General features: G+C 43.8%; 1 protein-coding gene across 1 annotated transcript; it reads right to left on the bottom strand.

Moving 5' to 3' along the window:
- Nucleotides 1-285: 285 nt before the first annotated feature.
- On the bottom strand, nt 286-7,397 carry SLC30A1 (solute carrier family 30 member 1). The gene is made up of 2 exons (XM_068985811.1): nt 6,782-7,397; nt 286-5,030 (listed from the first exon to the last, which is right to left on the bottom strand). Exons 1-2 carry the CDS (start codon nt 7,395-7,397, stop codon nt 4,126-4,128), a joined length of 1,521 nt encoding a protein of 506 aa, XP_068841912.1. The 3' UTR covers nt 286-4,125.
- Between the last annotated feature and the right edge of the window lie 9,354 nt (nt 7,398-16,751).

Here is a 16,751-nt window from a genome sequence, read left to right as displayed (position 1 = left end):
CACTCCAGTATTCTTGCCGGGAGATTTCCAGGGACAGAGGAGCCTGGCGGGCTGCAGTCCACAGGGCCGCAAAGAGGGACATGACTGAGTGACTCACACACACACACACTTTTAGTCTCCTCTTATCCAAGTCCCCCAGTGGTTGCCTGAAATCATGGATAGTATAATATTGGTTCAATCCCTGGTCTGGGAAGATCCCCCATTCTCCAGAGCAAATAAGCCTGTGAGCCACAACTACTGAGGCCATATGCACAAACCAATGAAGTAGATATTAAAATTAGTTTATTTTTCTACTCAACTTTTAATAAATGAGAAGAAACACAGTAGTCTGTCTCATAAAGAACATTTATAATACATAACAATCCATAAAGCCTCATGGTGAGGTAGGAACAGCTTTGGAAAATAACGCACAGTCAGAAACATACAAAAAGTTAGGTAAAATGTTGCAGCACTAAAGACATTTTATCTGCATCTGCATTTCATGAGATGATAATTGCATTTAACTGTGCCACATCTGGCCCAAAGGACACCCTGTGGCAGACACAAAACAACACAACATAGAAGTTTCATAAAGAATCACAGAATACACTGATACACTTCATTGTGCTGTTTCAAGGCAGAACCATAACATGGCAATTTGTGTCTTTTTATATATAACCACATATTAATTGTATGTTACATTCCCTTCAGTATCTTTTTGCCAAAGACACTGAACCATAAAGTTTTTGGTTTAAAAGTTTAAACTGAATGACATACAAAAGGCTCCTGTGCCAGTGAAAATGACTGCTAAGTATTTCAGAACTTGTTAGTAAAACTAAATAGCATTGCCACATAATAGCAGTAAAGTTACATCAAAATAGTGCTATTATAATTCCCGTTTCAGATGGTCAAACACTGTATGACAGTTTCAATTTAAAAAACAACGAACCCTCTACCTTCCCAAGTTTTAACACTGTTTTATGACTTAACTGAAACTCTATTAAAATAAATATTTCTATACTGTAGGATTCTTCTCCATATTTGTGTATGTGTGAACATCTTAAGACAGCAGGTAAATGACATTTCATCAAATGATATTTGTTTAGAAAGAGTAAAAATCTCCAACTCAATACCAGTTAGCCTACTAAATACTTCATATTAGGTTCCATAGGCCTTTTCCTTCAGAACTTTCAAAAATTCAAAATTAACTGAGGATGTTAACAAGATACAAACAATAACACTCATCTACTTGTGATTTTCCAAGGTGTTCTTGATGCAAATTCTTCCTGGTCAAATTACATACCTTAGTTACTCAAACATACTACTTCCTAAAATGTTAAAATACACACGACAAAGTTTCCGAGTTTTTCCTTTTCCTTTAGGCTCTAGTTTATACTTTATACAGGGCAGATGCTCTCTGAAAAAAATTTTTATTAAACAATCATGTAACTAAAAGGTGACCATGGAGAATTAAATCTCTCTCATCACTAAGGCGGAATTTAGGTTGGAAAAAAATGTCTGGGTTGGTTTTAATTCAGGCACATGCAGCACCTCCATCTTACTAAATTGAGACAACAGACACATTTCTAAACACATATTCTAAATACACTGATCTTGCTCAAATATAAAAGAGCCAGCAGGAGAGATGCACCTCCTAAAACTGATGCAGTGTTATAAAACAGCATTTAAATATTGGGTTTAAGTCTCCTAATAATTAATGGAATTTCCCTCATTTTCTTCCAGGAAAGAATAAACTATTTTGAAAAGACACTTAAATCCCACAATATTTAAATATAAAAGCATTTCTAAAAGATAATGCTAATATAGCTAAAAATGGGTTAGAAAGTGCATTGTAAAGAAATAAATAATTCTCTGCTAAAACTGAAAAGGTGGGTCAGTGCCCACTGATTTTGCTATTATGACAGAAATCCTTTGAAAAAGAGAATCCTATGGTACCACTTTGTTACTTACGAGCTACTTAAAATTATGAAAAGTGAAATAACTAAAATCTAAAGGCTGTTACTTTCAAAGCACTTTGAAAAAAAAAATAGCCCTCGTCCCATGCTTATACACCATTGAAAAAAAACTTATTTCAGTTGATGTCTTATGCCTTATGCAACCTTTAATTGACCCAATAGAGCATTGTAAAGAAAACCTCATTGAATGTAATATATATTACCAGTTATCCTTTTATATCACTACTGAAATATTTCTGTAACATAAATTATTTTGAGATCTTCAAAAAATGGTAAATCAGGAATGTACATGATATAATTTGAAGCTTTCTCTTGTTCATTCATATGAAATTCCAATTTCATGTTTTAAAAAAATGTTTGCAAAATTCCAAGTAACTACCAGTTTAGGAATTGAAATATACAATATCAGAAGAGTATTAAATGATAAAGATGTATTGCAAATTGGCAGGTTATGGTTTTGGCCCATTATAGTAAATATGAACTTACAAACTGTGTTCCTAAAATTACCTCATTCTCAATGGAAAAATCAGGTGTTCTTAAACAGGCCCATTGCCAGCAACAGGCTTATACTAGGAAAAAATCACACCATCTACCATAAAAGATCGTCCCTTTAAAAAGTTAACTGTCAAATGCCAACGTTTTCATCTTAAGACCCACTAAACAATGAATTATTTCAAATCCCAAAAGGTAGCCATCCCCAAAGTAGTCAGCTATAAAAGGTACTAAAGTAGTCAGGATACCTCGTTTCTAGAAAAATAGAGCTATACATGATAACTGATATTAATATTCATCCTTTTGAGGACAAAAATCTAGTTTCTTCACAAAGCATAATCCCTCTATCAGAAAAATATAACTTAAATACCCTTAAATAATATTTGTGTATGGATTTGAAATCCATACGAACAATGAAATAGCCAAAAACAGTTTCCTGTATAGATACTACGACATCTTGCAAAATAAGCCACTATTGGAAGGTCTGAGCAATGTCAAGACAGAATGACTTACAGAATCTCAATTATTAATTTTGTCTTAACTAATTTTGCTTTTTGACAGTTTAATATCCAAACCGCATTAACCTTCAGATTTTTCTCTCAAGTCAACGGCTCTTGGTAAAGCACAAGCATTGCTGGTTGGGCTCAAAAAGCTGTTTGAATCCATTCATAATTGGTCACTGTGAAATGACTCTGAAGTTATTTTTAAAACTCACAATTTAAAAGATTAGATTAATAAGCTTTCATTTAACATGTAATTATTAAATTAAAGTCTTAAAAATATTTATTGTATATATTTTATGAGTAAACTTTCAACTCTGTTTCTAATGCCAATCTTTCAAAGAAAGTAATGCTGGTGAACACATTCATCTTTTAGGCTACCTTTGTTTTTGTTTTTTTTTTTAAAAAAAAAGTTAAAATTCTCAGAATAATTTAGATATGTAGTCTGATTATTAACTTATAAGAATCTAAATATTTAATTTGGTAAAACTTCCTTCCCTGCTCTTACTGTCCATATGCCCTATTATAGGTATACTAGTTCAATTTAATTATCTATTAGAATAATACTCAGCAACATAGGATACAGAGTAGTAACTGATCTTCAGTATCATAAAACCCCATGAGAAGAAAAAAAAGAACTTTTCCTAATAATATTCATGAGTCATTCTTAAAATATGCTGCCATTATGCTATGTAATGATCTCAAAGGGCAAGTAAATATTACATAAAACGTCAAAGGAAACAGACCTGTTAATTTTTAGAGTTCTAGCAATTATAATTCTAACAAACAAAATATAACACTGGGGGAAAAGAAAAGCAGAGAAATTCCAGTAACAATTTAAATTTATTTATCCCCCTAATTAGTTTTTTACCATTGAAAAACTGGAAATCAAATAGCATTATGTTATATAAGGTTTATACTTAAACAAAAATGTAACATAGTGTTAAAACTGGCTTTCCAAAACTGTTACAGCATAGCTGTACTCTGCACTAATAATCACAAAGTTGTAATATAGAACTCTGTTAAGCAGTCCCATTATGTTCTTACAAAAATAGAATTAAACTGTGTGACCAGACAAGGACTTCAATTACACTACTTGGCAAACATAGAATTTCAATAGAGTCTTTTTTCCTCTTGCAGTTTAAAGCAAAAGTCAAACATCACATCTTTTTCAAGACTCACAAAGATGATTCAGGTTGTTTGTTTGGCATTTTTTTAATCTCTATCACAACAGCAGGGATGTTTTCAACTTTAGTCCTCTTGGGCTGCTTCTCTAGATTGTCACTAAGTTCTAAACAAGAAATGCTAACTGATGGGGCCTTTTCTGCATCCTTTCCAGACTGGGCTTGTGGCCGTGTCCCACAACATTGCTTCAAAGCACACTGAGTTCTGCAGGCAAGTTCACACGGGACTACACTTGACTTAGAGCCTACACTAGCAAATTCAGGCTGAATGGTGGTAGCGTGAATTCCGTGATTATGGAAAACGTCTTTAATGATCTTAGCCACCTGCATGTATGATGTCGGGTCTTCACATTTTATGTGAGCAGTGGCAATGATTCTGCTTCCAGCAAGTTGCCAAACATGTAATTCATGAACTTCCTCAACTCCTTCAACATTTCGAAGTTCTTTTATCAAATTTTTGATATCAATTTGTTTAGGAACAGTTTGGAGAAGAATAAGAGCAGACTCCTTAAGCAATGGATAAGTTGTGTAAAGAAGTATACAAACCATTACAATACAAAGAGTTGGATCTAAATACAGTACCCAGCAAGGACCAGCCTCTTGAACTGTTGCCTGAGTACTATTAACTAATTCTACAAATGCTTTGCAGGGATCAGGTATACATGGGTTCACACAAATCTCCCCTTCAGGACAACCTTTCCAATTAAAGTAAAAGACTAAGGCATTTACTACCACAATCACTGAACCCAAAGCATCTCCAAAGACATGCAGAAAAACTCCACGCATGTTAAGTTGTCCAGTCTTATCTTCATCCTCTTCCAATTCCACCTCTTCGGGTTCTCTGATAAGATTCCCATTCACTTGTACTTCCATTGCATCATTTCTGGACTTTTCTGGATCTACAAAGAAATAAAAATTCTGTATCAAACACATCTAAAGTGTTTATATAAACATTCTTGCCTAATTCCATTTAAGAGATGGAGGTGAAAATTTTTCATAAAACATAGGAAGAAATGTGCTCAGAGCAATTTAATATAAGTTGACATACTGGGTACAGGCCAGGATATATGGTCAGGGGTAAATTAAATCATTAAGATGATACTCCTTTCTCATACTCCAACCTCCTACCTTCCCACTTCCAAATGAAGTTTACCTTTTCTGTGGGGTCCTGGGAACATTCTATACTTGTTGGTGTATATCAAAAACAACAAAATTGAATGCTATCACCCCCAAATCATATGCAACTATGGATAAGTCTAATACAAACAGCCGACCTGACACAGAGCTCTAGTCACTTTTCATCATTAAAGCGTTAAGGTTAACTTTTAGACTTTTGTCACTTATAAATGATAAGAGTCCCTTGATAGAAGGGGTTTAGAAACTGACAAATCAACCATATAAGCCTATCAACAATCACAGAGACTTCAGGAAAAGTTGGAACTAAATGATCACTATCCTACTAGCTCCTTTTAAGGAATTATACACACCAGAACAGCTTAATATTCTTTGGAATAACTCCTTGCAGAGTAGAAGTGAGAGGAAATTCAATTGTTTATTAAACATTTTCAATGTACAACTTCAATTTCATTAACATGATATCCTGAATCCCAGAAAGAGGAAAATTGTCTATGTAGTGTCATGCATGTGTGGTTTCACACAAATAGGTAAACAGAAATTGATATTTCCATATAAATGGAAAACAGTGGGAGGAAATACACCAAGCTATTAAAAATATCACTGAGATTGGTTAGTAGGGCATTAGGATGATTCCTTTTCCCATCTCCTCTTTCAACACCTATTTCCCAATTTCCTTCCAAGAGCACTTAATGTTTAGAATGAAAACTACACATTAAAAATATAAGATGAATAAATTATCATCACTTTAATCTTAGTACAAAAACGACAAATCCTAAGTGAAATGTTAAAACATGCCTTCCGCAAAAAAAAAAAAAAAACAAAAACAAAAAACATGCCCAGACAGGTCTTAAGTCTAGGATTTTCAGGATTGGGTTTAGACTTTAGAAAATTAACCGAAACATGCATTGTTGTTCATAACAGAAACCTTTAACCAAGATTTTGAGATCAGGAAAGACAATCACTAAGATCGCTCTGAATACATTAAGAAACTTGTTTGAAGGGCAAAAGCACTACTTGGGCAGAGCAAGGTTCCAAACATCCAACAACTAAGGATCAACTGGAGATTCTCTCTGGTTTTCCAAGAGGGCCAAGAAATTTAATTAGGAAGCATTGCTGATCCTGCTAACGCCAAAATCAGACAGTCTCTTGGAACGACAGCCCGTAAGATACTGCCAAGTGCAGTTGCGGACCGCAGCGGGCTGAGGGTCACCTCCTGACCTTTTGCCCGCTCTCACCACCGCGGTGCCATCTACACCCCCATACAGGGGGCGGAGGACGCACTTCCCCCGCTCCTGACACCCGGCTGACAGCGGGGGGCGGGGGTGGAGGGGGTCGTCTGCTTCGGCGGCTTCCCCGCAGGTGCGGGAGCCCGCCCGGGAAGGAGCGGCCCCGAGGCGGCGCGGCGCGGTCGGCTCGGGCGCCAGGGGGCGTGCGGGCCACCCCGCCCGGGGCCATCCCGGGGTCTGGGCTCCCCAGGGCCAACCACCTGCGGCGGCGACTTTTCTCTCCTCACCTGTCTGGTCCAATTTCAGCCCGTTGGAGTTGCTGCTGTTGGCCACCAGGATGTTGGTCTCCTCCTGGTCGGGACCCTGCTCGCCCGGGGTCACGGCGTTGTCGCTACCCCCCGCGCGGCTGCTCTTGCTGCGGGCCCCCTTGGGGAGGCCGTGGCTGTGCCCCCCGTGCGAGTGGCTGTGGCTGGAGTCGTCGCCGAAGCCGCTGTGGTGGTGAAAGAGACAGAGCCCCAGCACGTTGACCACCAGCCCCGCCACGCCGACCCCGAAGACCACCAGTGGCTGCTGCATCTCGTGCGGCTCGATGAAGCGCTCGATGGCCTCCAGCAGGATGGCGAAGCAGAGGCCGGTCAGGAAGATGGCGTTCACCAGAGCCCCCATCACCTCGGCCCGGATCCAGCCGAAGGTGTTCTTCTGGGTGGCGTGGGTCCGCCGGGCGAAGCGCTCGGCCACCAGCGCCACCACCAGCGCCAGCACGTCCGACAGCATGTGGAAGGAGTCGGAGAGCATCGCCAGGGACGTGGTCACCCGGCTCACCACCACCTCCAGGACCATGAACATGAAGGTCAGTAACAGCATGCAGAGCAGCCGGCCCCGGTTTCGACCCCAGCACCCCATGGCTGCGGCTGAGGAGCCCGCCCGAGCGCGGCCCGGACACTCCTGAGGAGGCGGCGAGGCGCCGAGGAGCCGGCGACGGAGGGAGGGAGGGCGAGCGGCGCGGGGCTCGGGAGTCTGCCGCGGGGCCTCGGTGACTGGACAGGAGCGGGCGAGCCCGGGGTCTAGCCGCCGAGCCCCCGCGCCTGCGGGCGTCCCCGGCCGGCCGGCGGCGCGCAGCTCCTCCTCAGGCGTCCGTCCTCGGAGCCGGCGCCGAGGCCCGGCTCAGCCCCAGCAGCCCCCACACCCCCACAGCGGGGCGGCGGCGGAGGCGGCAGGGAGCTGGGGCTCCCGAAGCCCGCCGACAGAGAGCCGGAGCAGGAGCGGGCGGGCGGGCGGCAGGGGCGGGCGACCAGCAGCTCAGCGCTGAGGAGGCTCCAAGCATCTGCGGGTTCTCCGCGCAGGTCTTCCCCTCCGGCGGTCTTCCTCCGGTGTGGCGCGGACCGAGGAGGCGACGCCTGAAGAGCTAAAGAGGCGGCGGCCACGGCTGCTGCACTCGGCCCGGTGTCGGGCGCCTTCTTCGCCACCCGCCACCCGCCCCCCCCCGCCTTTGCAGACGGTTTACAAAAAAACTTTGCTTTGCACTCGGAACCCCCGTTTTCACACGGACCCGAGCGTGACAAGGCCTCGCCGCCCCGCCCACCAGGCCCGGCACGTCTTCTCATTGGCCAGAACCCCCTCACGACAGCCGCCGCGTCCCGCCCACCCGCGCTCGCTATTGGGCGGAGGCTCAGAGGGGCGGGGAGGAGGCGGTGTCGCGGCTCCAACAGATGGGGGCGGGGCCTTTCCCTTCAGGAGCCGGGCGTGGGCCGGGGGCCGCGGCCGGGTGCAGCGACGGGCGTCGTGGGGGAGGGTAGGGGGCGCGGGCCGCGTGCAGCACGAGGGGGAGGGGCAGGGCGAGGCAGGCGGGGTCCCCGCGGCGTGGCGGGCCTCTTGCCCAGGCGCTGCGGGTCCTAGCAGCCCACCTCACACCTGCCGGGGGCCAGCCAGCAAACAGACTTTGATCCTCCCAGCCGGGTCCACGTGGGGCGGGCCGCTCGGCCGCCGTGTGACAGTCGGCAGCCTGGGAGGGGCCAGGAGGGGGAGCCCCAGTGTGAGGGGCGGCGGGAGGCTCGGGGACGCGCTTCATTCCGAAGAACCGCGATTAGGGCCGACAGACTCATAAACAAGTGCAGCACGTAACTTGTGACTGCTCAACACCGAGTTGAGGAGTTCGTCCAGGACGGTCCTGCGAGGCGTTGAATGGAATCTTTGTAAATGTTTCAATAAAGCAAATCACCCCCTATCGCACCATCGCCCGGAGACCTTATGTGAAGTCAGATATTTCTGTCACTGATTATCGAAGGACCATTTAGGGTGCAGACTTAAAGCAGAAGAAACCTGGGTTCTGGTTCTTGCTTTGCCACTAGCCAGCTGGGTGACTTTGGGCAAGTCAGCCGGTCTCTCTAGACCTGTTTCTTCGTCTATGGAGAGTAAAGGACTGAACAAGAGGAGATCTTAAGATTCCCCCTGACTTTAAAATTCTAAGGCTCTAAGACTTAAACATTGTATTTATACACTACAAACAGCAGAACCCAGTGTTGGTTGCTATGGGGAACGGGAGGGGCAGTGAGAATACAGAATGAGCTTCTGTCCAGGTGGAGGTGAAATATATAAAATTTTAAATAACGGTGAAATACTCCTGATAAATTGTGCCAACACTGCTTCAGATTGGATACATACCTTGCTGTGCTCTGAATGAAGACTAGCTAACTTGAAAGTGAAGGCTTCCTGCTTCATAAGTGGAGGGGTGGCTAGAGTCAGAGTGGCCTGAACTGGACTCCCAAAGGCCTCACTCAGCCCCTCAACAGCGAAAAGGACCTCCAACTGCTCTGGATTGCTGGGAGACAAAGACAGTGCTAGCCAGTGCCTCAGGGTCTGTATAAAAGGCTTGTTTGGGGCCATGTATTTTTGCATTTAAAAAAATATTATTTCTAGAAAAGTTTATTCACTTGTATATGGTGTTTCTCATCTCACCATCCAGACTAGAGAGCCAGATCCTCTTCTATTTCTGTCCTTCCAGAATGCAAAAGAATGGAGGAAACTTCCTGAGATATTTATTGAGCAAGAATTGACAGGACTGGATTAATTGGGTATTGGGAGAGTGAAAGCTGATGAGGAGAATTTTAAAAACATAGTTTTTAACCCAACAAGGAAAATATTGCTTAAAACAGGTGGAGAAGTTGGAAAGGGTGTGCAAGGAGCTGCTCTTAAGGAGAAAATACTGAACCTGTTTTTTAATGTGCTGAATTTTCAGTGAAGTCTGGATGGTGGCACTGCTAAGGAGTGGGGAGATGGGATTGGGGACTTCCATAATCTTCTCTCCCTTGCTGTAGACAATGGATGTTTGTGAATTCATGTATATAAATACAGCCTCAAACCTCCTCCAAATCAGGTCCTCCTATATAGACACTGAGGAGCCACGTGTGGGTCAAGATATCCCACGGAAATGGCCAGGAGGCAGTTGGAAGACCATTTTGCCTTCTATTGGGAGCTGCTGGGTCCCTTTACTTAAAAGATAGATTCCTTCAGGGAGTTCCTTGGTAGTCTAGTGGTTAGGATTCAATGCTTTACTGCTGTGGCCGTGGCTCAGCCCCTGGTTAGGGGAACTGAGATCCTAAAAGCCATGTACTGTGTGGGGAAAAGCAAAAAGAAAAGATATTCCTCCAAGTGTAAGTATTTAATGTCCAAAAAGAAATCAATAAGACGATGCAGAAGGCGAGGATGCTCAGCAAACAGTAGCAATCCTTTCAGTAACTAAGCAGACTGAGTTGGGAGACGTTCAGACCCACGTAAAAGGGGCTCTAGGTTCAAGTCAACTCAGTAGTCACTTAGGAGAACCTGCATGGTGCCGCATTTTCCCCCCTCTTGCAAGCCACTTCCCAGACAATGTGCTTTATGCGCTCACAACCTAGAAGCAGGGAGGGGTGTTAGAGATGCATTTTCCAGATTGGAAAAGTTATAATCATGCATTCCAGAAAGAGTAATATTTACCTCTCAGCAAACCATTTCAGTCAAATAAACCTTTTTCCCCTCTAGCATAGTGTAGTCAAAATACTTTGGTAGCTTGACACAAAGTTGTCCTTTTTTAGCCTATTGTCTTGGCATAGCATTAACACAGCCAGAAGTGGGTTAAAATGAAGGAAAGCCATACCATTATTCACCAACACTCCTGGAGGTTGTGGCCCCAGGTTGAGTAAGATATATTGGCTTTTTCTTCCTAATTCTTGAGAACTCTCCTGACAATTTGCTTAGTGCTCAAACTGACTAAACTCAGCATACTTTAAAGATGAGAAAACAATGCTCATTTTGGAAAGAGACTGCCAATTTGAGTGAAAGTCAAATGTTGAACACAAACTTTGCAATTTCAGAGCCCTCTAAGACATCTCCCTGCTTTATCAATGCCAGGCTTCTCCAAATTGGATCTTCTTAGCTCAATGAGCTAGCCTGAACCTTATCAACCCAAAGTGTAGGTTTAAAAGGATTCTTGTAAAAAACAAACAAAAACTGCTAAACACAGACACACCTCTGAATATTGGTTTTCAAAAATCATGGGTGTTTGAAGCTGTGTTAAGGACAGATAGATGAATAAAACCATGTGAAAAGCAGATTGCATTTAACTTTGGTTGATGGCCAATCAATTCTAATGTTCAATCTTAGGGCAAAAATGATGGGGGAAGTCAAATATGTTTGTCTTATTTTGGAATGTATTGACTAATTACTAAAAATATAAAATCTCTACCAACAACATGAGGGCCAAGGCTTGAATTTGTAGCTGCTCCCGGAGGGAACAGGCAGTATAAAAAAAGAATAAACAAGTAACAATGCAGTAATAAAGTCCAGAAACATCACAAAAGGGCTCAGAATTATAAGGGAAACCATATGAAAGAAAGGGTCAGAGCTGGAAACCCTACTGGGAAGCAAACGGGAAACAGGAACCGGGTAGGGAGTAGAATGTCCAGTGAGAGGCCCCAGACAATCACGGAGCTTTTTGTATGTGTTGGTTAAGCTAAAGAATGGCAGGTGAGAGTGAATAGCAAAGGAAAACTCATTTTTCTTAGAGACTGCAAACTGGATCTAAGATCTTGTCATGCCTGGAAATTAAATCTAGAAATAAAGACCCTGACACCTATATAGCTCGGCTCATGAAAAGCATTTGTGAATTTCTTGGGTGCAGTGTTACATAATACTAGAAATTGTGGAAGGCGTAGTTAGTCAGTTTTAAGGTTTAGGCTGAATGCCCATTCTTTCTTTAGCCCTTCTAACTCTAGGGGTGGGAGATTGTAATTAAAGTACAAAGTACAGAAGCCTAAAAAAAAATTTAATTTAAAAGCATATTTTTATGACTCTCTCCATTACTTGTCTATAAAGATGATGTTGACCAGCAGAGTATGTTGAGAGTTTTATATACCTGATGACTTTTAGAAAGTTCAGGGAACTGATCCTTAAAAATGACATATTTTGGACAAGTTATTAAAACTCTGTAGGCCTCACTTCCATATCTTTTTAGTGAGGGGTTCTAAGGGATGGCCATTTAACTGGACATGTGTGTGTGTGTTGGTTGCTCAGCTGTGTCTGTCTCTTTGCGACCCCATGGACTGCAGCCCACCAGGCTCCTCTGTCTACGGGGATTCTCCAGGCAAGAGTACTGGAGCGGGTTAGCATTTCCTCCTCCAGGTGATCTTCCCAACCCAGGGATGGAATCTGCATCTCCTGCATTGCTGGCAGGTTCTTTACCATCTGAGTCACCTAAGATGTGACTGCAGAAGACGATACTGCCTGCCTCATATTCTCATGAGGGGTGGGAATGGGAGCCTTTTAGGCTGCCTGTACTTGGGGTCACCATGAATCCAGGACTGAACATTTAACCTGCAGATTCAGAAACCACACTTTTGTCATTTCACCTGAGGGGAACTGATTCACATAGACTCAAAACGGACGGAGTTGCTGACCAGAATCCCTACTTCATTTACTTACTCTCAGGGGGAGGAATCCATCACCCAGAGCCTGCCTCCCTCTCGTGGGAAGGGCCTCTCAGAAACAAGGCTGTATGTGGAGGAGAGAACTGGGCCAGAGGAGTTGGGTCTTCCATGGAAGAGACGGTTTCAGCTCTGTCTCCTGAGCTGTGAGAGTCTCCTCCTTGTGCCTCCACAGGCACCCAGCCCTCCTGTCCCTGAGTCATGCTCCATTTTGCTGCCAGAGTGATAATTTTGAAACCCAGATCTGATCGTAACAAAATACACGTCCTTCCCCACCACCTCCACCAGCACCATCACCAGCACCGTCACAGCTGCAATCCCTCTGTGGCTCCCCAGCGCCCAGATGGGATGAGCCAAGCTCAAGCGCACAGGGCTGGCCATGGGCTGGCCTCCCCAGCCTCATCTCATCATCCCGAAGCTAACGGGCCTGGTCTTTCTGACCACCATGCCTCCTTTTGCCAAAACACCTGTGCATACCCTATTCCCTCTGCCTGGGACACTCTTTCCTCCCTTCTTCCCCACCTTAGTTCTTACTTAGCTCTCTGCTTACGAGCCACTTCCTCAGGGAAATTTTTTGTGACCTCTCTGACCAGGTCACATCACTCTAGTACAAGTTCGCTTTGGCTCCTGGTCCTGATTTTTGTGGCATAGAGCAAGGATGCCATTTACATTTATCCATTTGAGTATTTGATTAGGCTGTAGGCTCCATGGTGCCCTAGTGGTTAAGACTCTGCACTTCCAATGCAGGGGTCATGGGTTCCATCCCTGGTCAGGGAACTAAGATCCCACAATGCCATGCAGCACAGCCAAGAATAAATAAATAAATTGGGTGGCTCTGGTGATAAAGAACCTGCTTGCCAATACAGGAGACAGAAGAGACAGGGGTTTGATCCCTGGGTTGGGCAGATCCCCTGGAGGAGGGCATAGCAACCCACTCTGGTACTCTTGCCTGGAGAATCCCATGGACAGAGGAGCCTGGCAGGCTATAGTCTATAGGGTCCAAAGAGTTGGACACAACTGAAGTGACTTAGCACGCTCACACACACACTGCATGTGGGCAAGAGCAGTGTGTGCTTTTCTGTTCACCATTGTGTCTATCCCCAGCCAACCTGGGACTCAAAAGTGTTTGTTGAAATTAATGAATGAGTGAATGTTGGTAAATTACCTTTCTCAAGTTTAGTAATTCGGGCATTCGTTCAACAAATCCTTACTGGATATCCTTGTTTCCCTGTCTACACTGGAATTTGAAAATCAGAGAATCCTCTTCTTCTAGACAGTGTAGAAACCACGGTGACACAATCTTATTAATTAGCTCATTGTTTTCCTTACTTCAAGCAGGCTACCACAGTTTTGCCGTGATATTATCTCACACAAGATGCAGTTAATTGGATGAAACTAGGACCCACCCTTGAAACCCGCCATGGCAACATTCTAGGTTCTCATATAGTTTTCAAAACACATCCACATCCCTTATTTAAGGTGCATGATGACCCTATAAGGTTTGCAGGACAGATTCTACAGATTATGGGATGAGACTCCAAGAAATGAAGACATTTGCTCAAGGTCCCTCTGCTTGAGAGGCCCTAATCGCACCAGCACTGGGTTTGTTTTTAACTTCATACCCCAAATTGGGAGAAACAAACTCAGTTTGAGGCTCCAGACTTCACACACACTGATTACTACAAATTCTATCATTCGTCTCAGTTTTAAAGGTCTCTGGTTCCATGGTTTTCTTATTAATTTGTAATTACTATTTGTATTACTAAGGGGAGGTGGCCTACATGTGAGTGACATCTCTTTAACAGGTCACTCCCAAATCTGATTCTCTAGTGGTGTGTTCCACAATTGGGTTCTGATCGCACAAGACTTTGTAGAGTGAATTCCTCATTGTTTTGCCTACTGTTTTTATGTACCTCTTCCTTTCAATTTCTTCAATGGTTTGGATGCCTTCTGAAGGACTAACATTAGTGAAAATAGTGACCCCTTGCCTGCGGTGCCTTGTTAAAAGCAGATACTGATTCAGTGAGGCCTGTGGTGGAGCCTGATATTCTGCATTTCCAATAAGCTCCTGGGGGATGCCAATGGTAGTGTTTCCCAGATCACACTCTGAGGACCAAAAGATACTAGAAGCTTTTTTTTTGGCTGCAGCAAGTCTTACTTGTGGCGCATGGATCTTCTGTCTTAGTTGTGGCATGTAGGATCTCGTTCCCTGGTCAGGAATCAAACCTGGGTCCCCTGCATTGGGAGAGTGAAGTCTTAGCCACTGGACCACCAGGGAAGTCCCAGAAGCTTTTTATTTTTAACCTTGCTGCTGCTACTGCTGCTAAGTCGCTTCAGTCGTGTCCAACTCTGTGCGACTCCAGAGACGGCAGCCCACCAGACTCCCCTGTCCCTAGGATTCTCCAGGCAAGAACACTGGAGTGGGTCGCCATTTCCTTCTCCAATGCATGAAAGTGAAAAGTGAAAGTGACATCACTCAGTCATGTCCGACTAGTAGCGACCCCATGGACTGCAGCCCACCAGGCTCCATCGTCCATGAGATTTTCTAGGCAAGAGTACTGGAGTGGCTTGCCATTGCCTTCTCCGATTTTTAACCTTAAGAGGAGGCTATTCTGTGGAGTTAATCTGTTCCCATGCAAAAAAAAAAAAAAATCCTCAAATGTTAAAATGTTTTGATTTTACTTTTTATTTTATATTAATCTGCATATTCAAATTTTACTTTGCAATAAATGATATCACTTATATTAGATTCTTTAAATGAAATCAAATGTCTTTTTCTTGTAGATAAAGTGAAAGTGAAGTTGCTCAGTTGTGTCCGACTCTTTGCGACCCCATGGACTGTAGCCTACCAGGCTCCTCAGTCCATGGAATTTTCCAGGCAAGATTGCTGGAGTGGGTTGCCATTTCCTTCTCCAGCGGATCTTCCCAACCCAGGGATCGAACCCCAGTCTCCCGCATGGCAGGCAGATGCTTTACTGTCTGAGCTACCAGGCAGATCCAAGCACACCTTAAATTAATCAAGCTCCAGGTGTGAATGCATTTCTGGTTTTGCCTTCACTGTGTCAGAAAAAAAAAATTCTTGACAGTTTTTGGAAGTATTTGTTATTCTGACTAACGTTAATGGCTCCTGAAGTCTGAATAATGGGTTAGGCTGAGGAATCAGAGTATGACTGGGCATCTCTTGCACTCAAACTTTTCATCATCCAAAGTGAAAAGGCTTTTCTATCAATTACTGATCAAATCCTCATTAGGAGCCAAAGAGACTTAAAATGAAAAAGAAGTGTTTAATATTTAGGAAGCACTGGAAATGGCAATATATACCAAAAAGCGTAGGTGGGAAGTGAGGCTAGAAATGCTTCCCTCTAGCCTGTCTGCTGATTCTAGAAGACAGCCAAGATCTAGCCTTGTGGTAGCTGCAGCCACAGACCGTTCCCATGAGCCCTTGTTATTGACTTTATTTATGCTTTGCATTGAGCTTCAAGGTTTTCCATCGTAAGGTCAGAGTTGACCCTCTCTTAAACTCAAGAGAGACATCTTTCAGTCCCCAAAGTGCCGTTGTGTTAAGAGTGAGCACAATCAAGACTACTGGGATTGCGTTTCTAGGCATTGCTCAGGTGTCTTCAGATTTGAGAGCCATCCTTTAATGGAAAAACCAGTGTCTGCTAAATTGGGGCAAATGGAGACTGTTTTATCTCTCAACTGCCTCCTGGTGTGGAACCAGGAGGAAGATGGATGAGCTGAGTCTAATGGAAAAGACCGCCTGGCTCCCCATGCTGGGATGAAAAGAAGGATGGGCTATTAAGTATTCCTCTCTGTTTCTGTGGCCAGACTTTCAGTCCTGGCCGACACGTCTCTCGGAGCAATTATGTGAGCACTTCTAATAGGGATCCCACTCCTGCCCTCCTCCAGTCTGTTTAACACAGTGCTTTCTGATCAATATTCCCATATATCAGTGCTCACATGACACTCTTGTTCAAAACCCTCAGTGACTGCCCATTACCCACAAATAAAGGCACACTATTTTATCTAGGTATTTAAGGCATCTTGCATGTGATCTTAACTTGTTTATCTCTCATTCCTCTTCCCCAAGCCTGCTACTCAAACCAAATTATCCTAAGAAATGATTGCAAGTTACCTAATGGCTCTGTGCCTCCTTCCCCCAATATGGACCAAAATAATATCCTATATCATTGGGTTGTTGTGAAATAGATGGGTTAATGCATATAAGATGCTTAGGACAATGCCTGGTACATGGAAAGGACCTGTAATGGGTGGCTCCCAAAGGATATGCCCAATGTCC

This window comes from Capricornis sumatraensis, chromosome 14 (genome assembly GCF_032405125.1).
Source record: "Capricornis sumatraensis isolate serow.1 chromosome 14, serow.2, whole genome shotgun sequence".
Taxonomy (NCBI): Eukaryota; Metazoa; Chordata; class Mammalia; order Artiodactyla; family Bovidae; genus Capricornis; species Capricornis sumatraensis.
The sequence above is the reverse complement of the archived record's forward strand: the minus strand, read 5'-3'. Positions and strand labels throughout refer to the sequence as shown.

Excerpts from the sequence above, each read along its gene's own strand:
- SLC30A1 (XM_068985811.1), bottom strand. The coding sequence starts at position 7,397 with ATGGGGTGCTGGGGTCGAAACCGGGGCCGGCTGCTCTGCATGCTGTTA. Across the intron at positions 5,031-6,781 it reads GCTGAAATTGGACCAGACAG|ATCCAGAAAAGTCCAGAAAT; the intron begins GTGAGGAGAGAA and ends ATTTCTTTGTAG.